Below are 25,638 nucleotides of genomic sequence, written 5' to 3'. Positions count from 1 at the left end.
GTCAGACAACTTCTTTTAATCTGCTAACAAAAATACACTATTACAAAAACAGCATCGTTCGGGCTTTCTTGCCAAATTAGGTTGAAACAGGTTTAAATGACATCGATTAAAATTATATTAAAAATGAAGCCAAAAACTAATTGGTGCTAAAATTTTAGTGATGAAAAGTTTAAATTCAGTAAAATAGTTAAAAGTGCATATTAAAACTTAGCTTTAAGTGTGTGTTTAGTAAGCTAAACTTATTTGAAGTGAATATAAAGTTTATGTTATACGTACGTCTGTCTTGAGGGTGAGAACTCCCACGGTATGTACTGCGTATGTACTGCGGTACATTATAATGTGACATTTTATTGCAGATGAGAACCACTAAATACAGTAAAGTTACTGTAGGTAACTATAGTTACAAAGGTTAACATACTATTTTGTGACAAATTTTTAATATGTACAGCACTTATATATAAAATTTTAACAATTTTTACCAGGGGATGTTTGCATTATATAAATACTATGGTCTCTAAACCCCTATATACGATTTTTTTCACCATACGATGCCAACCCTGGAACGGATCAAAATCACATCTTGAGGGTGCACTGTATCTTTTTGTTCTTTACACTACATCACTTCATGCTTGCCTATCTCCTCACTCCTTTATTCTTTCTTTCGACATGCTCTGAACTCTCACTTACTTACAAAATCTTCTTCAATGCTCTAAGAATTTGAAAACAATGTTGTAATTTTTATTTCGAGCTAGTGTCATTACGGACAGAAAAACTTGTTTTAATAATGGAGTTTTTAAAACAAGAGTCCTTACATTTTACTTCTCCCACTTGCTGCAGTCTTCACCACATTCATCATCCACAACACGATAAAATGGTCATAAACAGAACTTGCTGAAGATACCGCCTTATATCAAGCACAAACCTCCAAAGAAGTTAATTCATTTCAATATATTCTTCATATGTCAAAACCATCACTCGCTAGGGCAAAATATTTTTGTAAAAATATGTATTTTATTTAATTCTTTCCTGAGCCCAAAAACAATGGTAACTACTTTAGTTACTCACGTATAGTACTCAGATAAGCCTATTCATTCTGTAAACTTATGTTAAAATTAAATTATTTATGTGTAAAATTAATCAGTGAAAATATATTGTTGTTATTTTACTTCAACGACAGCCATAGGCTTGGCAATAGAGGGAGTGATGAAATACACAGCATAACTTAGACTAGTTATAGTTTAAACCAACTTAATTTATATGTTCTTTATTATTTTTACTTTTTCTTATAAAATTTTAATGTTTCATGTAATCTCAGAAGCGTTGTGTTAGAAATTACATCGTACGTCTTAACAAATATTTTCTCAAAGTTCATGTCATACATATATTGAAATAGAGTTGATAATAAATTGAGGTTTGACTGTAATCTCTTTCTCCTGAATGGCATGGCCAGTCTGATCACCTATGAAATGGTATTGCAATGACGAGTCGCTAACACCAAATAGAACAGTTCATTTTATTTTGTGTTAATAGATAGTTCCATCGATCTCATTCAGCGAAATCGAGGCTGGAATCAGCTTAACACTTCGAGACCTAGCCCAAGATCTTGCTTGTGTTCATCGACTGTCGAATATGATCACAGCGGAATTTTATGACAGCCACGAAACGACTGTTAAGCTCTCAAATCTCATCGGAACAGTTGTTGAAAGATTTCCTAAAGACCATAATCGATAAAGGTTTTGATTTGTTACGAAAATTAAGAACGGCGGCTGATGGGCCTCGAATGTCTTCCCTCCCTCCCACACCTGCTAGTGGAAAGCCAATAGATTTCTATGCAGACAATAAACTCATCAAGAGTAAATCATTCCATGACCTCGATAACTAATAGATAACTAATAACTCATTAATAGATAACTCCATCGATCTCATTCAGCAAAATCGAGGCTTGAATCAGCTCAACACTCGAGACCTAGCCCAAGATCTTGCTTGTGTTCATTGACTGTCGAATATGAACACATCGGAATTTTATGACTGCCATGAAACAACTGTTAAAGATGTGGTTGCGTCAAAAAGGTTGATTTAATGAAATTAAGACCAATAATAGGCTAAAACATCAGCTAGAATTTGATGTCATATTTGTCTTTGTACACCAATCCTGTCCAGAGATATATGCATTTAAATGAGGCCATCTTTTAAAAAGCTCACATTCCAGCGGGTGCTTCATTCGTGACGTAACTAGTGATACATCTGAAAAGAGTCAATGAGTGATAATATAGGATCGCTTCATTAGCCAAGCATCAGCATGAAATTTTTATATATAGGTTGTATTAAATGTTATCACTCGTGAAACGCGTTGTCCGTGATCTCAAATTTAGGGATTTTACTCTATTGTTAAATCACATGAACATCAATATTTACTAAATTAATTAACATCTTTACATTAATGAATTACTCGATCGACACGTTTTATCGACGAACAACAGAATTATAAAGTTACTGTAAAGTTACTGCGAAGGTGAGTTCGAGTTTTCTGAGCATCAGGTGGTTAAAGTGCTACGGAGGAAGATAGGAGAATGGAGGTAAACTTATCTTTTACTTTGAGTCTCCTATAGATATACTGTTGAGTTTACATTCAGATTATATTTCCCTGTTTGAGGTTATAATGTAATTTCCTGTGCGCGCGTGCGAGATAAGGACGCACAGTGAGTTCTTGACGGCTTCTTTTTAATCCATAGCATCTCGCAATACAATGGCTTAGATTGATGAATATACTAAAGGTAATACTTTTAGTACTCACAAATACATTTACTAATTAATAGAATAATAACTTTTTGCTATCACCATTCATTGTTTCATAATTTTTTACCATTTCACTTAGCTATATGTGCTTCAAATTTTCTCTGGTAGTTTTAGCTAGTAAATTAGATTTATGATTGGACTTTAGATGTCCACTTCTCACTTGTAGAAAGTGAAGAAAATCAATTGATCAATTCCAGAACCAAAGTTTCGAATCGTTGGCTTGGCGTACTTATGCTTTTGTTAAACATTTATTCATTTTTAAAATTGCACTCGCAATCTATCTAACTCCCAAAATGAAAGCTTTCAGTAGATACGCGTTAGAATGAAATATCTATGAATGATATATATTTATTGCATTTGTTTTATTGATTACAGGATGTTTATGTCGTCCCACCAGCCGAAGCGGCTTTGTCAGTGTGGAAACTGTCATAAATGGGAAAGAGAGACTTGAATGTGTGCTGCATAAACCATGTTGTTTTGTTTGAGTTTGCTGCAGTAAATGAATTTGCCCTATTGTATGAGCTGTAACTACATGTATGTGAGTAGCCACGACTTGGGTGGATATTTTTAATAAAAGCTTTATGATAAGATGAAAATTTTTTTGCTTATAAAAATTATATAATACAATAATATACAGTATTTGAAGATAATGTAAAACATGATTTGCAGAACATTGAATTCATCATAGCCCCGTTGACACCTGGGCTGAAATCCTGTCTGATAGATGGATTTATGAAGTGCAGTTCAGAACTGCATGGACAGGCGTTTCTGCATAGCTCGACCATTGGTTTAAAACTTGAATCAACTAATTAAATGTGACCAGTGAATTTTTTTCTATAAATTGATACCAATAATGCCACGATAACGTTGACAGTCGACTATACAATGTACATGACTTTTAGGGATGTAGTTGGTTTCACCACATATATTTTTTCAAAAACGCAGCTTGCTTATTTTACTTGGTAAGAAACTAGTTTTCGGTTTGAGCAATGATGTACAGCCCCCTCCCCACGATAGGCTATGGACATCATTAGTGCGGGTAGCGACGGAACTGTGCCGATACAAAGACCTTTTTCTACATAGTTTGCTTGACAGAATTACCGTAGATCGGTAGAATTGGTAGTCGGTACTAATATGTTTACACAGCATTTAGAAGAAGCTAATATGACAAATTTTTAATTTTCCTTGTTTGAGGGGTTTGAGACATTAGTAATAATGTATCTGTAGCCGGATTTAAAATTGTATTTTAGCCAACATGAGCAAATACAAGATAAAATATATGCCAATAGAGCCGCGTAGGACTAGGATTTTATCACAATAGCCGATGTGATTACGAGAGATAGAGACAGGTTGTATCACACGTTACATCACTTTGGGCAAGTCTGGGCATGTTTTTTTAGCCTGAGCATTTTTACCGCGATCGAATTTTTTCGGTTTTAATCTTCAAATATTTTGACATTGAGATCGCCTAACACAACAAACAACATATCAACTGATAGACAAAGAAAAATACTTTCTTTTAAAATCATTTCAAATTTGACGCAACCACATCTTTAAGCTCTCAAATCTCATCGGAACATTTGTTGAAAGATTTCCGAAAGACCATATCGATAAAGGTTTTGATTTGTTACAGAAGTTAAGGACTGCGGCTGATGGGCCTAGAATGTCTTCCCTCCCTCCTACTCCTGCTAGTGGAAGGCCAACAGATTTCTTTGCAGACAAAAAACTCGTCGAGAGTAAATCATTCCATGGCTTGCCTCATGTTGTCTCGCATGAGGGTGGGGATTGTCACATGACACTAAAGCTGGCTGAGAAAGGTGCTGATGATGGTCAGTCATTAAATATCGTTTCTACCATCGAAACAAATCTTCCCTCGGACAATTATGACTCTCTGTCGTCCATGGATGCTACAGATGCGATTTGCTCATGTATCGAAGAAGGCGAGTCTTTGGTGTGGGATGGAATCTTAGTTGATATAGCGGGATATGTAGCTCGAGAGTGGAAAGGCAAAACAGAGAAGGCAGCTGCCATCCGCAAGGTTAGTAGGAAAGTAGGGGAAACAGGGATATCAAGTGCTGATTGGCTATTCTGTTGTTTGTAATCACACTCTTCTATTCAGGCATTATTTGCATAAAAGTCAAGGACAGACGACTATCCATGTCTATGATGTCTCCAGTCTGCTTTTTAGACTGTTTAATTTTCATATTGTAGCATTAACTGTTACGGTCATTCAATATGAATTCTGATGCTTCTAGAGGCAAAATGTGAGGCATTACGAAAACCATTACTAGCGTGAGCCTTGCAACTAACACTACACCGGAGGCATCACACACAGATAATCCTTTGTCGTCGATTACCCTACAGAATACTATTATTCGCGGAGTTAAACTTCGCGAAAATTGTCTTTCCATGTATATTCGCGGACTAATTTATTCGCGGATGAACACATTCGCGAATAAATTGGTCCATGGAGGCAGCTAGCAATACAGTAAAACCTTCACGTCCATATACCACATGTTTAGGTTTCTGTTTAGCTGGGAAATTTATGTTGATCATGCTAAGCTATAAGTTTCTAGCTACATCCAAAGGTTTTCTTGAATATTCATCGATTTGGAACCAACGAATCGGTGAACCAACAGCTTGTGGTCAGTTATGAGTTTTTGCAATGTAAAGAACTGCGGGAGAGATTTTTTGCGATGACGACTCCATTCCGAATGACTTGTGACAACCTTGAATAATTTTTTAAAGAGCTGTGATGCATTGGCAATGGGCTTTACTCAAAGCCCCGACGATGATTTTAAAAGCGTATGGAACTCAGCTACGTTACTAACTTGGCTTAGCGACTAGTTTTTAATTCGAGGTAGTAGTTATTCTCCCTTGTGTTGAAAATAAAATTTATTATTCGCGGATTTTAATAATTCGCGGAATTGACTGTACACGAACTCGCGAAGTATTAAATCCATCGAATAATGTCATTCTGTAGTGTATTATGTAAATCAATCTTTATTAGGAAGTTTGTAATATAATTTTTATGTCGAGTCAGAATAGTTTGTTCTGGTCTCATTTTTAAACATTTGCTCTGGTGATCAGCCGGCCAATCATAAGAAACTGATAACACTCTGCTGGTAATATTGTATCATCTGATTAACTCTTCCTTTTTATTTGATTAGTCTGGTGAAGTTACCTTTTGATGACCTTTTCACTGGTTATGTTTAATTGTTTCAAAAGCCATTTCGTATTTTTGACAATCATATATATATATATATATATATATCAAGTATATCATTGCTTAGGGTTATGGCTGTGTTATAAATCAACACCAGTACAAGCAATTGGCACTAATCAGGGGAGACAATTACTGTTCTCTACGAGCTGCGTATTGCTCTATGGTTCTCAACCATATCAGACCTGGTATAGAGCTCAAGGATGCTATACCAGTGAGTATGCTTACTTATCATTGGTAAACTGCAGGGAGGTGGCTGTTGTTGTGTGGGGGCTCATGATTGGTTGACTAGTTGTGTTCTGTGGTTGTGTGAGGACTCGTGATTGGTTGACTAGTTGTGCTCACAACTGTCTTGTTTTCACTAGTTTTTAAGGTTGACTTGCAACAAAATTCACATTACAATTATTTGGTATCAAAAGATTCACCATGTCTTACTCTGCTGTGTTGTAGGTACAAAATATGTGGAAATGTGATTACAAGTTCTAAAAAGCTCAAAAACGAAAAGCTGCCGTAGATTGGAATCAGTTTATTTCTCTGACGTTGTCATTACATATGGTTGTCTTCTTGTCACGTGATGTTCTTACGTGAATTGAAAGGCCACTAAAAGGCTCAATATAAAACTTCTTGTAGCACTAGTTTATGACAAACACTTCGGGTTTTACCGAAGAGCCCATATCAAATATTGATGTTGCTACTTTACAGTTCTGTTTCGACTTGGTCGAATCGTCTAGTCGTAATCTGATCATGTGACTCAATACTTCGCAAATAATTTCTGCAGCAATTTTTGAATATCACATGTGATCAACAGGCTTGTCATGATTATCAGACAATGATATGTACTCCTTCGAGCTAAGGTTAAAAAGTTGAAGAATTTTTACGGTAAGTTATAAGATATCAGTGCTGAAAGTAACAGCATTACAATAACGATAAAACAGATGTGTAAGAACAATAGACATGATTTCATTGAATGCGTAAAGTATATTTGTGACAATATTTCGACGAATGAGGTTGCGTGAAAGTGTAAACAGAAGCCATCTTGTACAACTACTTCCCATTTGAGCCATTTTGGAAAGAGATTCTAATCTACGGCGGTTTTGTGATGGCGGCGATTAACTGTTCGTTTTTGAGTGTTTAGGAGCTTGTAATCACATTTCCACATATTTCGCACCTACAACACAGCAGAGTGAAACATAGTGAATCTTTTAATATCAAATAGCTGTAATGTGAATTTTGTTGCAAGTCAACCTTTAAAAACGCTGTAGTATAAAAAGGGTAATTTCAATACACCACCAAAAGCTTAAGTGAATCATTTGTCTATTACATAATAAATTTATTTGTCTCGTGACATTGGTTATGCTTTTAACAAATTAATTTATTCTCTAAAATAATATCATGATCGGCTGCTTAGCAGGCATATACTTATAAAGTCACTTGAGTATACAAAGCAGTTTTATAGTTGGTGATAAACTGATATGAATCGCTACCTTGTGTTGAAGCTGTGTTCAGCATTCAACTCCCTCAAGTGTTAGTAAAATGTAGCATGAGCTTGGCTATGCTTAGATTCCGAGGCTATATCTGTCGATTAGCAAATATAGCTTATTTTATAGCTTGTTTTCCAATGATTAGTGCTCCTTTCTCTGAAGAAGCGACTGTACCTATTTCAAATCTCCCCATTGAACACCCTCATCTTATATGTCCTTGTTCACTCATGTTTTGTAGAGACTAGAAGCTGTGTATCACGCTGACCCACTACTCTTCAACTCATGGGTATTCCCCGAGTGTATGATTGACGCTGCAACAGACAGCTCCTCCTACCATCAGCTTTCTCTCTGTCTACAATTCTTTGTATCACATGTTAGTACGTAGTACCAAGACTTACAAACACTCTGTCTTGTGATCACTTGTTAGTACTCTAGTACCAAGGCTTATGAACACTCTGTCTTGTGATCACATGTTAGTACAATTGTGCCATGGCTTACGAACACTGTTTTGTGATCACATGTTAGTACCGAGGCTTATGAACACTCTGTCTTGTGCAGCATTTTAAGCCTGCATTGTTCTTGCTTTCACGGCATTCTTTGGTATGAAACAAAGGTTTTGGGATTATGTCATAAAAACCTTTTCTTATTTTATCACGCTGGCAGGTTATGCCTTTCACTATTTTGTTGTGATGACATCGTAATATGTACAATTTCTTGTGACCAAAATTCAAAGTGGACTGACAGCTTGGAAACACTGATATTTATATCACTGCAAGTACTGATAGCTCTCTTTAAAGATGTGATTGCGTCAAATTTTAGTTGCTTTTCAAAGAAAACTTTTTTTGTCTATCAGTTGAGATGTTTCTTGTTGTGTTAGACGATCTCATCATCAAGGTATTTCAAGATTAAAAGAAATAAAAATTTGATCCGGTAAAAACGCTTAGACCAAAAAACATGCCCAGACTTGCCCAAAACGATTTAACGAGTGAGACAACCTGTCTCGATTTCTCATATTTACATCGGCTATTGGGATAAAAATCTAGTCCTATGCAGCTCTATTGGCATATAGTTTATTTTGTATTTGCTCATGTTGGCTAGAATAAAATTTTAAATCCAGCTACAGATACATTATTATCAATTTCTCGAACGCCTCAAATATGAGAAATTAAAAACCTGTCATATTTGCTTCCTCGAAATGCTGTGTAAACATCTGAGTACAGTCTACGATCCCGCTGGTCTACAGTAATTAGGTCGTTAACCTATTCCATCGGCCTTTGTATCACATATGTTCTCAGTTGCTACTCACATTGGAAACTAGCTACTAAACAAAATAAGCACGCCGCCATCTTTGAAAAGAATATGTTCGAATATATGGCGAAACCGACTGCATCTCAAAAAGTCGTGTATAGTCAACGTTACCTGGTCATTATCAATATCAATTTGTAGAAAAAATTTACTGGTCACATTCGATTATTTATTTCAAGTACAAAACAGATGGTTTAATGAGTTGACCGAAAATGTGAACGCAATTTCGGCCATTTCAACGAATTGATTTCAATTTCCTTGAAATCATTTAACATGTGACTGCTCACCTAGTGACCCGCATGAACATTCTGTAAAGTCTATAAAACAAATGTAATAAATGTCATTCATATATATTTCGTTCTAATGCATATCTACTAAAAGCTTTCAATTTGAGAGTTAGATAGATTGCGAATATAATTTTCAAATGAATAAATGTTTAACAAAAGCAAAAATACGCAAAGCCAACAATCCGAAGCTTTGTTTCTGAGAGTTAAATATGAGCATTGATCAATCGATGTTTCTCACTTTCTACAAGCGAGAAATGAACAAAAATTCTAATCATAAATCTAAGTTAGTAGCTAAAATGCTAAAGAAAATTTTAAGCAAATTTTATAGCTAGGTAAATCGACAAAAAGTTGTGGAACGATTAAAAAGTTCTGAAACGATTATTCGTGATAGCAAAAAGTTATAATTTTACTTATTAATAGATGTATTCATGAGTACTATAAAATTATTACCGTTAGTTTAGAATATATGTAAAGGATTACTCAAAGTTGAAGATAAATTTACCTCCATTCTCCTATCTTTCTTTGCAGCATAACGCTGTTGACGCCTGTCAGCTCTAACAATAACCTTTCTACCCCAATCTTTCATCACCTGACGCTCAGAAAACTTTGATTCACCTTCGCTGAATTTAGAATTGTTACAATTTTATTGTTCGACAATAGAATTGTAACAATTTTATTGTCGAACAATAAAATTGTTACAATTTTATTGTCGAATGTAATTAATTAAAGTTAATTAAATATCGATGTCAATGCAGGTAGCTACTAGAATCTACTACTAGTCGATTCGCGTAACTAACTAGTAATAGAGTAAAATCCCTAACAACGAATATCTTCGAAATTACAGACAACCCGTTTTATGAGCGACAAATTTAATATGACCTATATAAAAACTTTGTGCTGATGATTGGCTAAAAAGGAGATTTAAATATTTATCGCTCGTGGACTCCTTTGACATGTATCACTTGTTACGTCACGAATAAAACACTCGCTCAAATCTGAGCTTTTCAAAAGATGGCCTCATTCAAACGCATATATCTTTGGACATGGTTGGTCTATAAAGACAAAAATGACATCAAATTGTAGCTGATGTTTTAGCATTTTATTGGTCTTAATTTCATTAAATCAACATTTTTGACGCAACCACATTTTTAAATACGTACTATCCATCATACACCTGTCACAATAATATAAAGTATTAAATACTTTTATTGATGTTGTGCGAAATATCCATTCACAATTCTCTAACATAGTGTAACTCTATAATTACTAATTGTTGTTTTAGTATTTCTTTTTAACTTTTAGGCTCGCACACTACAGATTCTGGACGACCCAGTTGAGAGAAGAAGGCAGTTGTTTAAAATCTTAAACACAGGAAGTCTGAAAGAGCTCTGCATACTTGAGGGTATAAAGCTACTCATGTTGGTGACAGCATACGAGCTACACCAGTCATACCTTGCTGAACAGGAAGTGCCAGTGTTTGTCTGGCTGTTGTTTGCTAGGGACACTTCTGAGACAGTACCTCTGCTGCTGAGAAACCATCTGAATCGCGTTGGACATGATGCTGGACTAGACCAGGCGAGTACCTTTTTCTGTATAAGATTGCTGTTAACTAAACTGATTGTTATATAATCTAGAATGTGGTTTTGTTTATAGTCCCAGCATCAATAATCTGTTGTCGAGCTATGCTATTGTACAATAAGTGAAATGTAACATTGGCTTTTCAGTGATTTTTCATTTTTTTTGTAGCAGATTGTAGCATTTCCTCACAACGATGGTGATTTGTTAAAGACAGCGAAAATCTCATGGATATTTTTAAATGAGTTTTCAGATTTTGTGATTGAAAGACGAGATCAAGTTAAATTGATTAAAAATACATATTTGGTATTTTCTTTAGAGATTATTCACCTAGAGAAGTAGGAGTAAAAGTTAGTAATGATTTTATCAAAATATAACGGATCTATTTTACTATGAATAGTAACGCCGAGAGATGTTACTATAAATATGTGAATATTTATAGTAACATATTTATTGTCACACGGTACTGCCCTACATTTAGGCTATATTGTCTGTTTAGAAGCATTATTTTTCCTAATGTTATTTCTATGTAGATTTGTGTTGATTGAAATCACTTTATTGTTCATTTACAGAAAAGTGTGTCATATGACGACATCCTAAGCTATCTACTTCTTACCTCCTAATTGGAGGACTAAACTTATTGCTCGAACAAGCGATTTCATCGCCAATTAGAATGAAGAATAAAATTCGGCATAACGCCACTTGCCTACAATACACATTGGTTGTTACAGAAATTGACTGAAAGCTAATAATAGATAATTGGCTATTATGTTGTAGTCCAAGGGTACTGATGCTATCTTTATATATATACTTGGTGAATGGCCGGCATTGCCCGGGTAATAAAAGTCTTTGCACAAAAAATTTATTTTCCTTTAACATATAGCAACAGTTTCTTTTCTAACTTTATAGGTATAGGTATTAATTGTAAGGTTATTGGTACTAATCATCATCATTAAAAATAGTACCAAAATACTATGTTAATCTTAGTAACTATAGGTACTTACAATGACTTTAGTGAATTTTGTGTTATTCTTCCGTGTTATTCTTTGTGTTTTGATTTTCAAGATAATATAACATTACAATGTTCTACGTGGAGAGTTTTTACCTTCAAGACTGGCGTGTAACATAAACGCTGAATCTAACTTAATGAATTTAGTTTACTAAACACATACTTGAAAGAAGTTTTAGTATGTATTTTAGTAAACCCCAAACTTTTAATATTAGTTTTATCATTGCGAAACGTTTTTATTTTAACGGATGCCGGATATACCGTATAATGGATACAGATAACTTGCCATGGCAAGTTCAGCGACGTATATTCTTTAATAACGTATGTAATCAGTACACAAATCGCCAAATTTTAGGTTTGATATAAATTATTATCGATATCGTGGGGCTGAATAAATTCGCCCTAACAAAAAAAGAGGAATAAGCATCGCGTTGCATATACTTAGGTCCCAAAATATTTCTGAACAGAAGCATCGTAACTCGTGGATGCAAGGTTAAAATAATTAGCAGGCGCATGAAGTATGCAGTATATAATAACATATCTGAACACTACGCCGTTCTGGTTCAGTGGTAGAGTGTCCGTCCAGATAAGAACTTTGCCGATGCGTTCGTCGTATTTTTAAATCCATCAGATAGCAGAATTTTGATATCAAGATTTTAAGATCTATAGCTGGAGGGACACACAGACGCACATACTTAGAGAAATATATGTATAGATTGAAGACAACACTGTTTGACTTCTTCCATTCTGCTGTGTGCTGGAGCTAGTTGAATTATTGCTGATAAAAGAAAATAGTCTCCAAACTACAATCGTATAATCTATATACATATATATATACATATATATATATATATATTTCTCAGTGTTGGTGTGTAGGTGTGGCCAGCTATAGCTATAACGCACGCTGATTATTTCACCAATGCGGCCACGCGTTACGATGTCCCTTTTAAGAAATATTTTTGTAAGGTTCAATTACTTGCTATATCTGCGGTCAAGGCCAATTCTTCTCACACGGACAATTATATCGTCTCTGTGGGAAGAGCCTCAACATTAGCTAACCGTTCGGGCAGACAAAGACAGTACAATATCTCATTTTTTACATTTGTACTAGTATCAAGAGGTACCAGTATCGTTGTATTCAAAGTTTTGATGGATAGCTTCTGGTGGAACAGTAACCTTTTTTATACACACACTTCTATGCAAGAATTGTTATTATTAATTCAACATATTCATGGTTTTTATTTTGTCTTCTCAGTTCGTATTAATTGTATCATTACCGAATCATCTTTTATTGTAATCGTAGCAAAACCGACTTAATTTAGCTATTACTTGCTAATTATTTCACATTTCCATCTAAACCTTTTTATAGTCGTTTTATGTTTTTTAATTATTTGATATGCACAAAACATTTCCCTCATGATATGTTGTTTAAAAGTTGTTTGACAAAGTTTGAAAACCTTTACAGTTGTTTTTATTTTCTCTCTTAGTTTGTTTCAATTACACAAAACACTTTTCTCATGATGTGATGTTTGAAAGTTAGAATGGCAAATGTTGTTATATGTTAAATATAAATAAATTTTCTGTGCAGAGACTGTTTTATTACCCGGGCAACGCCGGGTAGCACAGCTAGTTGTAAGTAGTATGTAGAGAGCAGATCTACACATAAAAGTGACGGATCCAGCGGGGGGATAGAAAAAGGGGGTTGCGAATTAAATTGGCTAGGGGTGTAGATTGAATTGCGTGGAGTTGAATGAGATGTTGGGGTTTGGGGGGAAATTGTGGTGTAGAGTAGGGGGTTGAATTCGAGGGGGTATGGATCCGCTCCTGGCGTAATCGGCGGATTATCTGTGGATGAGTCATCCGATTAGTGGGGGGATGAGTCATCCGATTAAACGCGGATTATCGCGGGATTAGTCGGGGGAATCGTCGCGGATTAGTCGGGCGAATCGTCGCCGATTATCGGTGGAATAGTGGGGGTGAATATCTGGGACATCGAGGGCTGGATGGTTTTCCGGAGTGGATCTCGCGGATTATCGAGGAGAGCGAGAGATTACCTACCGGATGAGTGAGGGGGTTAATATCTGGGACACCGAGGGGTTGATTTTCCGGAGATTGTTATATATTTGGTTGAATGAGAGATAAGTTTTTATTATAAAATATAAACTATAAATGTTACAAAAAATTCAAAATCATTCTGTCATTCGTTTTAAAAAGGAAAGTTTTGGAATACATCTTTCATCAATTTCTGTGTCACATCGAAGAACTAAAATAAGAGTTGATTTTCCCAAAGAATTGAGAAACTGAACAGGAAGTAACAAATCTAATCCTTCATTATTTCCAATATTATCATATATGAAGGTATCTTTAGGTGTAGTAGAATTTGAAATAGGTTGAAGATTACAGATAAAGTCAATATCTTGAAAATTCGATCCTGGAGGACATTGCAACATTGAAAGAGTAGAGTTATATCCACATAATTCTCCTCTGTAGAATAATTTGAAATCAATTAGAATATCGATTGTGGAATTTTGAACTGAATATTCACATTCAGAATATGTTAGAACTTGCTCCGATGAAGCTGACACTATAGGATTAAGGTATAGGTTTTTTCCATCTGTTTCATCTTCATTTAGTAGTTCTTTACACGCAAATCTGTGATTGCCTGGTAATGGATAACCACAATGAAAGTAGTCCAATGGAAATATTCTTCCGCATGTTTCATTATTCTTGTGATATAAAGTAGTTTCTTCGAATGGAAGTAGTAATGAAACTTCAAATTCATTGAGTGTTCTGCTTAAGCAGTTATTCGCATCGGTAACATATTGAATTCTTTGATTTCCATTTATTATTCCCGTAAAGCGTAAAATGAGAAATATTATAATGTGCAAATTCATTATAGTCATAGTGTCTTTTTAAAATACTACTCTCTTGACTGAAGTAGGCAAAGAAAATGCATAAAAAAGTATGTCAATATAATATATATAGTTCATTCTTCAAAATTATCTTGAAATACTATACAAAAAAAGTTATTCAATTCTATTTGATGAGTCAATCCTTCTTGGATATAAAGTGATTAAATATAAAGAATTATGCAAAGTCTAACTGTGATGATTATCAATTCTTCCCATTGATATGTAGGAGTTCACTGAAGTAACGATTTGTAGCATGTTGATCATTGGCTTCTCCTCTCAAATATGGATAAAGTCTTGTTTCGGTTAATATTATGTTTGAAGGTGTGTTCCAATCAAGTGAGGATAATAATGATAGTTGGACTTTGTCACTCCTTGGTCCGATTTGAGCAGATTCCAAACACGTTCCAATATCGAGTTCGGCAAAAGTCTCATGAAGTTCTTGTCGAGTCAATCCTTCATTTCCATATCGTATTTGCATTATTCTAATACAATATTGACATCCTCGAGCTCCCTCGAAGCATCCACACCGACTTTCTAAATATGTTACGAAACGTTTATAGATATAGAATCCGATAACATAGTAAAAAGTTTCTTCAGTAACTCTTCTGATGAATTTTTTTGTGTTTTTCTTTACAACCACTCTTGATAATTGTCCATCCTTAAGATGAGCTGGAATAAACTCCTCTAGAAATATAACCGACATTGTTTCTGTTTTCTTCGTTTTTTTTTTTTTTGGTTCCTTCACCAACAGAGCTAAATTGAAGAATGGTGGAGAAATCTAGAGGAGTAGACTTAATATCATTCCGAATCTTTTTTTTTTTATTTTCATCCAACAGATTTTTCATCTATAATTACATCATCAATTTCATGCTCGATTTCCTCTTCCACTCTTTCTCCGATTAATGGAAATTGTGCTATATGAATGAGTCTTCTGAAGAGCAGTTGTTTCGTTTCATCACGTTGAGTAGGATGAGTCATGTAGTGCCGAATTCTATTCCAAAACACGGTTTCAAAAATCGTTTCTTCCATCGTTTTAAAATCGGTCGCGATAAATCTGTTAATCCATTCTAAATCAACCTCTTTTCCAATTTTACCTTCTCGAATGGTAGCTTCAAGATCAACCCATTCAAAGGTCATCTTCAAATCTGAGGGTGTTATCGATATTTCTTTTACACATAATGTTGATTCCAAACATTCCCTGCATTCCAACGCACTGCAGACACAGTTGGACTTTAATCTTTTCAATGACACAACTTTTCTAAAAGCAGCTGTTCCTAGAATGTAGTATAAACATTCCTCGGTAAGATGTGTACGAGTTTGTTCATTTTTGTCAAGATGAACCAAGATGTTATCCGGGATTATTTCTGCAACCTCGAATGGAACAAAATCTTTAATCAGAATGTTTTGAGTCATGTTACTATGAGAAAGTCTACATTCGAAATGATTTTACATTGGATAGTATATTGAATTTACATGAGCTTAGTTATATATTATTGATATTGTATATACGAAAAGAAGAGCCAATGAAGAAAATAAAATTTTATAGTAATAATACATCGAGGAGCAAAACTCTACTATCATATATACTTAACAACAAATTCACTTCTAAAAATTATGCTAAAATATATTCTGTGCTCACTCCATCGTTACATACTCTTCTTTTTGAATAAAAATATGTTAATCCAGTTCTAAGTTGAGTGTATGAGAACACTCTATTGTCTTTTTTTACAAAACCTTTGTTTACCCCTTCCTTAGGAGATCTTGAATGTAATACTTTTAAAAAAGTGTCTTTTGTAAAACTATTCGTAGTTTTACTTAATCCTTTACTGCTATGCTTTGTAGAATGAGTTTCATCATTCCAGCAAAAGTAAGTCTTAGAATTTAAGGCTACTATTCCATGACCTGAAAATTCTACTTTGAATAAACCAGGAGTCCTTATATCATATTGATATACTTCTTTGCAACAATTTTGTAATTCCCACAACTTTGTAGGAACAGATTTACAGAGTTGGAAATCATCCGCGTGTCGATCGCAATACATCCTAGGAAACCATTTTCCATATTCTTTGTAGTATATATCAGCGATCTCTTTTCTAACGATATTATCCATAGGTGCTGAAAGAGCCATGTAGGCACTATCTGTATCCATCGCCACATACTGGAAGTCCTTTCTGTCGAAGTATCTAAAATAAAAAATTTCAATCCTTAATTCTTGTTATCTTAGTATTATAATACTCCCATTTCAAAAATTATCATTCAAATGTTTACCATTATACATATTTTTTCTAAAAGATACAAATGAGATTACTTACCTATCCATGAAGTCATAGTAGAACTCCAACATCCGAAGTTTAGCCAGTTGTAATATGGAGAATCCGATATGTACAGGTATATCCATTTTCATCTGAATAAATATATATACAGTCCTATTAGATTCCTTTATATATATTAGCTCAAGTAAATTTTTCATTATGATTCAATTATATCAATAAGATAATAAATATATACTACTAACCGAAGACTTGTGTTGAGTCAACTCATAGAAGCTATCATCGATTTCCTCCAAAGATTCAAATCTGTGTGATCGTATTCTCAAGGATGCTTCATAATCTCCTTGAATATACTTGACATTTCGATGTTTTAATTTCTCAGTGATTGTTTTCCCGTACGATGAATTTCCAATGAGTTTATTGGTTGTGGCTATCAACTCTTGGTCAGGATCTTTGTCACCAGCTCTTCTAGCATTTGAGACAGATTCTCCAAATGACTGGAAAACTCTTCTAGGGGTGTATTCTATGACTTGATATATTTTGGTTATAATCAATCCATGATTAAGATACCATTTTGCTAAAGTGGTGAGTATGTAAAATTTTTTCTCCAAACATACTCCCCACCAAAGTTCGTTGTTCTTGAGGTAGCATTCCTTCCTTTTCAGCAAATTCTTTCATACTTTCACTAAGATGATTTCTATTCAAAGATGTATTCTTGAAAATGGGGCTCATTTCTGAAAACTTTTCGTATAAGTTTTCAGGAACAGATATATCGCATTCAATGAATCCATATATCTCCCCTTTTATAATCTGCTGAATAATCTCATCCTCGGTGGCAAAGGAATTGGAAGGATAAAACTCTTCGTTGAAGATACTAATAAAGTTCTTAATCTCGGTGTTATCCTCAATCATCTTGTCCCATTCACACTCCCAGATTCTTACTAAACGATATCCAAGTTCTTTAACATATTCTTCCTTCTTTATCGTTTCCTCCAGAACTTCACTCATGGGTCGATTCTTATATGGATGTATACTTATTCCTTTGGTCTTGTTACAGTTATGTCCATGCCAGAAACATCCATGAAATTGAAACACTGTATTCGATTCTTCACAATATCCATCAACAGGAAGATTATGTTGTCCAATTCTAAATTCTTTATCGTTGTTTTCATGTAAGATTTGAATATTGTCCTTCCAAGTCAAAAATTGTAACCATCCATGAGCAGCCTTGCTATTTTTTCGAGGATGAGTGTATGCAAATCCATTTTCGATTCGCCTTATTCTAGGGTTTCCAGTAGGCATTTCTTGCATCATACTCCACAAATATAATGCATTTGCATCAACTCCTAGAATAAGTTCACAAAGTTTGGATTCCTTTCCAAACTTTCTTTCTCGAATCAGTGTTTTCTTCGACTCATGAAGTCTGTGAAAAACAATGCTAGGTCCACCTACGATATTGTCCTTGATGGTAAAGTAAATATCTTTATCGTTTTCCTTGATCAGACAGACAGGTTGACAAGCTTTGAAATGATGTGATGAGATTGTCTGATGATGAGAACTCATAGGATGAGGAGGCGAATCTGAAAGTTTCAACATCCATTTTACTGCCAATCCAGGAAGTGAAATGGCGTCTTTCAACATATCGATTCCCATGGTTCTGTAAACTTCTTTTTGTTTTTCTACAGCTTCAACAAATGGTACTACATCGAGATTGTTGTACCATACTAGAAAATCTTTTAACGTTTTCATCTTCTCTTGTTTCCAAATGTTTAAACAGATTTCATAATCAGCATCCGAAATATGTTCATCTCTCAAAGAACTGTAAAAGCATTCTTTAGGTGGTAGAAACGGTTGTTTCAACTTCTCAAGATCATCCATATATTCATAAGGATAGAATCCTTTTTGTTGAGAGCATTTGAAAGCTTTGAGATACTTTGCATAGGAAAATCCTGGAGCAATGAAGTTGGAAATATCCAAGAATTTGAATCTTCTTGATTGAATACAGCTCATCTTGTTTGTTCTTTTCACTACAAAATCAAAATCTTCGTCTTCTGTGTCTTGAAGACATCGAAGTAGAGGTCCTTTCATCACATTCAGGTCATAGTTTTGTGAATTAAATCCTAGAATCGGAATACATGAGATGAATTTGTCGAAACGTTCAAATAAATGACGAAATCCCTCTCTTGAATGGTATACTCGAGGATTGGAAAATTTGCAGGATTTAAATCTTTCTTCAACTTTTCCTTGCTTTTCAGCTTTTGCCTTCATCAACTGTCTAATGTAGTAAAGTTTTTCTTCAAGGATATCCTGGGCTTCATCAGCAATTTGGGAAATATACTGAACAAAAGAAGATATACAAGAATCAGTATCTCCCTCACTTACAAAACACTTTGGATCCTTAAATCCGGGTACATTTGAACAAACTGATATACTCATCAATTCGTGTCTTGATGTGAATGTAACCGAATTGGAATTTGGTGGAAGGTCGGATTTTGGAAGATAACACTCGATATCATAGGTGATTAAAAAAGGATAATAAGTATCTTCCTCAGCCACGGATATTCCTATCTCTCGTTTCAGTTGTTCGAAAATTGTAGGTGTTGCCTTAAACTTTCCTCCTTCGAAGATGAAGTTTGTTACTGTTTCTTGACTACATTTATGTCTCTTGAAATTTCCTCTTTTTGTAAAGCTCACTTCACAGGAAGGACAACTAAACCCTTTAGTATAAGCATTAACATCCTTGATGAAACTGAAATGAGAGTTCTGCAAATCGAGGAAGAGTTCCTTTCCCTCTTTTTGGGTCGATGTCCAGATGACTGTTGAGGTTTCATCAGCATTCAGAGATAATACGGTTATACGGATGTCAAAACATTTCTCAAGAGAAATTAAGTCTCCTAATTCAATTCCAGGAAAATTCTTCATCAGATCTTTGGAGGATGAGGAAGAAGAAATGTGTTTCGAGTACTTTTGAAATAGCATCTTCACAAGTTGCTGTTTTGGTCTTTGTCTGGTGCAACTACATCGCTTTGAACACTCACACATCTCCTTCAATGCTAAACATCTGAAGAAACAGAGATTGTCTGTGTAAGGAGTGCAGCTATGAGGAATGTTATGCATAGTGATTACATGTCGATTGTTAAGAATGTGAGTCGGAAGATCTGAAGCCACTCCTATTTGCCCCATTCCAATCAATTTATAGAAATAGAATGAAATATTGGTAATTACATTCAATTTCCAAGCTGTATTCGGGCGTTCTCGAATCGCTATAGCAGCAAGATCTTGTCTTGTCAATTCTTCAAAGAAATTCTGTAGTTCCTGTCTTGTTGTAATCAGTTTTGCTTTTTTGAAAATTGTAGCATTATTCGATGAAGCATGAAAATATCTTAATTCTCCTGAAGTTTTATGTTCAAGAATGCATCCCACACTACAATTTAACTTAGCTCTTGTTTGTAACCCATTCCAAGTTGTCAACATCTCGTTCCATATTCTTTCCGAATGGTTTGGAGTTGGAAGTTCTGCTTGAGGAATATTTCCATTCCATAAATTTACGTTTAACATTTCAACAACTCTTCCTCGTCGTCTTTTTGTTTTCATAGCATTCCAATATCTTCTTATTAACTCATCCCATTCCTCATCATCATTAACAGGAATGATATCCTGATTATCTTGTTCTCTTTCATTTTCGATAGGAACGATGGGCTCGACTCTTTCATTAATACCAACTAAATTGTCATCATCAGCGTCCACTTCATTTTCATTTCTTTCGATTTGATTTGTAGGTTGATCAGATAAATAACTATTTTCTTCGATTTCATTTGTATTTTCTTCTTCTGATACATCTGATTCATCGGTTTCATCATCAGCAAGATTACGAGTAATAGGAGTTACTGTTATCTTAGATCGAGTAGGATCTCCTCTTCCAATTTGAGTTGAAGCAGAACGAAATGAAGAATGATGAGAATCATTCTTTACTTTTTTGAAAATGAAAGGGTGATCGGAAACTTGTATAATAATTGAGCTATCATCATCATCATCATATTTGCAATATTGTTCCGAAGAATCATTAGTTGATGATGTAAACGATTCTGAACTTTCATTCGATTGGAGATGAATGTGCTTGACATGTCTTTTGAGGATTGATTTTTTGTTAAATGAAGTCGAACATTCTAAGCAGATATATTTATTAGCTGAAACGGATGATGCACTTCTTTCCCTACTTCTGCTTCTTTCTCTATTATCAATTGAAGTGGAAGGAGTAGAATTTTCCGAAGAAATTAAATTATGCTCTCGTGAAAGCTTGAACATCTTTGAGAAAGAATTCCAACTGTCAAGATTTAAAAAACTCATTTTACTATTCTCTCTACATTTATTCATTCGTTAAAAATTTTTTCCACCAATTATTGTAAATCAACTTACCTCATCAGATTTGCTCCAGTCTCGTTCTGAATGGGAAGTTGCCGGATACATTTCCTCGTTTTATTCAAATTTCGGAGATATATAATCCAGTGAAACAGAGATAATCCAAAGTTCTGAGAGAAGATTATACGTAGATATCCAAAATTGTAGAATTAATCCAAACTTTTGTGAGATATATAATCCAGTTAGTTCGGAGAAATATAATCCAGTGAAACAGAGATAATCCAAAGTTCTGAGAGAAGATTATACATAGATATCCAAATTGTAGAAATAATCCAAACTTTTGTGAGAAATATAATCCAGTTAGTTCGGAGAAATATAATCCAGTGAAACAGAGATAATCCAAAATTCTGAGAGAAGATTATACGTAGATATCCAAATTGTAGAATTAATCCAAACTTTTGTGAGATATATAATCCAGTTAGGTATAGAAATAGTTCGAAAAAAACTCTCGATAATGGTGAGTCCATCAAACTTGGCTGTATTTATACTAGTCAAGTTCAAGGAGGTGGAACCTGCACAAAAGCTATAAATCACTTCTAATCCAACTTGTCTCACTCAACTTTCGCGAAATTGGATTTCGCGAAAGTGAATTTCGCGAAATTGGATTTCGCGAAATTACACATTATATATATTATATAGTCAACTTTCGCGAAATTGAATTTCGCGAAAGTGAATTTCGCGAAATTCCATTTCGCGAAATTACACATTATATATATTATATAGTCAACTTTCGCGAAATTGAATTTCGCGAAAGTGAATTTCGCGAAATTCCATTTCGCGAAATTACACATTATATATATTATATAGTCAACTTTCGCGAAATTGAATTTCGCGAAAGCGAATTTCGCGAAATTCCATTTCGCGAAATTACACATTATATATATTATATAGTCAACTTTCGCGAAATTGAATTTCGCGAAAGTGAATTTCGCGAAATTCCATTTCGCGAAATTACACATTATATATATTATATAGTCAACTTTCGCGAAATTGAATTTCGCGAAAGTGAATTTCGCGAAATTACACATTATATATATTATATAGTCAACTTTCGCGAAATTCCATTTCGCGAAATTACACATTATATATATTATATAGTCAACTTTCGCGAAATTGAATTTCGCGAAATTACACATTATATATATTATATAGTCAACTTTCGCGAAATTGAATTTCGCGAAATTACACATTATATATATTATATAGTCATCTTTCGCGAAATTGAATTTCGCGAAATTGGATTTCGCGAAATTACACATTATATATATTATATAGTCAACTTTCGCGAAATTGAATCTCGCGATTTTCAATTTCGCGAAAAGTCTTCTGATATTATGGATGATGCAACTAAATTTATCAAAACTCATTAATCATTTGATGAGGAGAATTGTATATAACCAGCAGAATTTTACTAAAACGATATCAGTTGTTCATTCAAACTCGGAGAATTAACACACTACACAACTATGGAGGATAATACTCAATCTGGAGTGATAAAACCTGGATCGAATAGTTCAGTGAAGATGTCGAAAAAGAAAATGTCACCTGTAACTCTTTCTAACACGACTCCTCCTACGAAGAAGAAGAAATCCAACCAAATCGAAACGAATTTGGAGCAAAGGGTAAAAGATGTGGCAGACAAGTTAAGAACATTAAGTAAGGCTACTTTAATGGAAGCAAAATCACTGCAGAGAATGTCAGATCTTTCAATAGGATTGATTATGGAGGTGACAAAAACGGAAGAAGCTCATTCGATCCATGGAGCGTGCTGTATCATTCACTTCAACTATGTGGAAAATGGGATTAGTAAATCTACTGCTGTATTTGCTCCACAACGATTTCTGGATGGATCGCTGTCTTATCCAAGTATTATGGTATATCTTGGATTAAAACCTAAGAGTAATGGACAGGGAAGTTACCATGACTTAAGAAGAGTAACAGAAGGAACCTCAACTCCCTCGGACATGAAACGTACTCTAGCCAATCTGAGATCGAAGAGACTTGAAAAACTTATACAACATTTCGAGATTCGTCATCTCAAGGAGTTCAAAGCACCATCTATTTTCCACTATCACAATGTTGGAGCAAGTGAATACAAAGATGGTGAAGGCAATGTGGATGTGGTACCAACTGTAGCATTTTCAACCAAAGTTGATGGAGAGGAAGTTCAAGGAACTTTAACGATGCCTTCGAGATGTGCCCTTTCGTTGAAAGAAAATTATCCGGGTATCATTATATACAAGGGGCTAGTAACATCTCACAATACTCGCGAATACTACGATGTAGTAGTCATGGGACATGAAGAAGCAAGCAGATTTTACGAGAGTTCGGTACAATGCAAAAAGGATCCTGCTATCTCACTTATTTCCGATGACGATGAGTGATTGATGAACAACTCGATACAAACTTCGTTTTAAAGAATGTACATGAACATTTTCTTATATATATTCAATGTTTCATTTATACTATATTATCTTTATTCTGACTTATCTACTTGTACACTTCGTTTTAAAGAATGTACATGAACATTTTCTTATATATATTCAATGTTTCATTTATACTATATTATCTTTATTGTGACTTATCTACTTGTACATTTCATATATTTCAAGTTAAACATAAACTATTTTATTTTTATTGAAACGAAATGATGATGGAAATAATGAATAATACATATAAATATATCTTTTAAAGTGAATAATTTTGTAATAAAACTGATCTTTCATTCAACATATATAAAAAAAAAAACCGAAAATAAAAATCCTTAAAATTCTTAACCATTCAAGAGCTTCAACATTACAAAAACATCAAATCTTCAAAAAAATAACTTTGTACATAAACACTTTCTCATATATATTCAACGTTCTCAAATATATATCATTCTCCACTTTGCACATAAACACTTTCTCATATATATTCCATGTTTCAAATATATAACAATCTCCGGAAAATCAACCCCTCGGTGTCCCAGATATTAACCCCCTCACTCATCCAGTAGGTAATCTCTCGCTTTCCTCGATAATCCGCGAGATCCACTCCGGAAAACCATCCAGCCCTCGATGTCCCAGATATTCACCCCCACTATTCCACCGATAATCGGCGACGATTCGCCCGACTAATCCGCGACGATTCCCCCGACTAATCCCGCGATAATCCGCGTTTAATCGGATGACTCATCCCCCCACTAATCGGATGACTCATCCACAGATAATCCGCCGATTACGCCAGGAGCGGATCCATACCCCCTCGAATTCAACCCCCTACTCTACACCACAATTTCCCCCCAAACCCCAACATCTCATTCAACTCCACGCAATTCAATCTACACCCCTAGCCAATTTAATTCGCAACCCCCTTTTTCTATCCCCCCGCTGGATCCGTCACTTTTATGTGTAGATCTGCTCTCTACATACTACTGTTGTATATATATCAGATTTAAATCTCTGACTGACTACTACTGAACACCCCTTCCTCTAATATAGAGACTTCCTCATGTATGATAAAAAAGAACAGAGGTAAATACTCACTTTAGAATTGGTTGGAACAACAGAGATGATGTTATTTTATTGCCTTATCATATCTTTTGCCAGGTTGAGATGTGTCTACTCGGCTACAGCTTTGGTGTAACTTTACAATCATTTCGGCTTTACCAATACGGGGAGGTAGATTTTATAGCCTTATTTCCTGAGGAGGATTGTTCAAGGCCATTAGTTCCAATTATAGCTGAAGACGATAGACATTACAATACACCACTCAAGCCTCTTGTTTGCAAGAGGTGTCGTCGTTGACAGTCATAATTGTCTTACATATTTATAGTTACAATTCAATGTATTAACTTATTCAATTTACTCCATACTTTTTGGGAATTACTTCCTTTTATCAAAGTTGAACAGCATAATTATTTTGAGAGCTTGCATCTCATATGCATTTGGTTTATGGTCACTGGTTTATGGTGGCCAGTATACGCTGACCGGTCTCCGTTTCAGTTCATATTTTTAATTTGGTTAATAAAAATCTATCTGGAATTAGGAGCAGCACCTGTGATTTGGTGAAATCATCACATCTATAGCAAACTGTTAACTTATAAATCATTTTTCTATGTCTTGGTTAATTATTTTATAGTTGTTCAGATTGCTTAGTTGAGTTTTCGTTTTGCATCCTTGAATGACTTTTGGGTAGTTCATAGTGTACATTTTTACAATTATATGTCTGACCAAATACAGATGGTTATGTTTATCATCACTACAATTAAAGGGCAACTGCCTTTGATATGGTGTTGCCTAATCACAATTATAACTAACCTTTGGGCTTATTTATTTGACCTCTCCTCTAGTGTTTATTAAAAGTTATGGCATTACATT

General features: G+C 34.6%; 1 protein-coding gene across 5 annotated transcripts in view; it reads left to right on the top strand.

Annotated features, from left to right (window-relative positions):
- The window catches only part of LOC137393729 (uncharacterized), a 41,512-nt gene extending 16,256 nt beyond the window's left edge, over positions 1–25,256 (top strand). For 4 of the 5 annotated variants that reach the window (XM_068080405.1, XM_068080408.1, XM_068080409.1 and 1 more), the window contains 5 exons: positions 4,430–4,834; positions 6,090–6,233; positions 7,739–7,873; positions 10,395–10,667; positions 24,868–25,256. In XM_068080405.1, the coding sequence (XP_067936506.1) occupies positions 4,430–4,834; positions 6,090–6,233; positions 7,739–7,873; positions 10,395–10,667; positions 24,868–25,065 (1,155 nt within the window). In that variant the 3' untranslated portion in view covers positions 25,066–25,256. Of the gene's footprint in view, positions 1–4,429; positions 4,835–6,089; positions 6,234–7,738; positions 7,878–10,394; positions 10,668–24,867 lie in introns of those variants that run through there. The other variant, XM_068080410.1, reaches the window with a different exon arrangement.
- The last annotated feature ends 382 nt before the right edge of the window (positions 25,257–25,638 follow it).

The sequence above is a fragment of the Watersipora subatra genome, chromosome 4 (genome assembly GCF_963576615.1).
Source record: "Watersipora subatra chromosome 4, tzWatSuba1.1, whole genome shotgun sequence".
Lineage (NCBI taxonomy): Eukaryota > Metazoa > Bryozoa > Gymnolaemata > Cheilostomatida > Watersiporidae > Watersipora > Watersipora subatra.
Note: the sequence above shows the minus strand (reverse complement) of the source record. Positions and strands in the feature narration are given on the sequence as shown.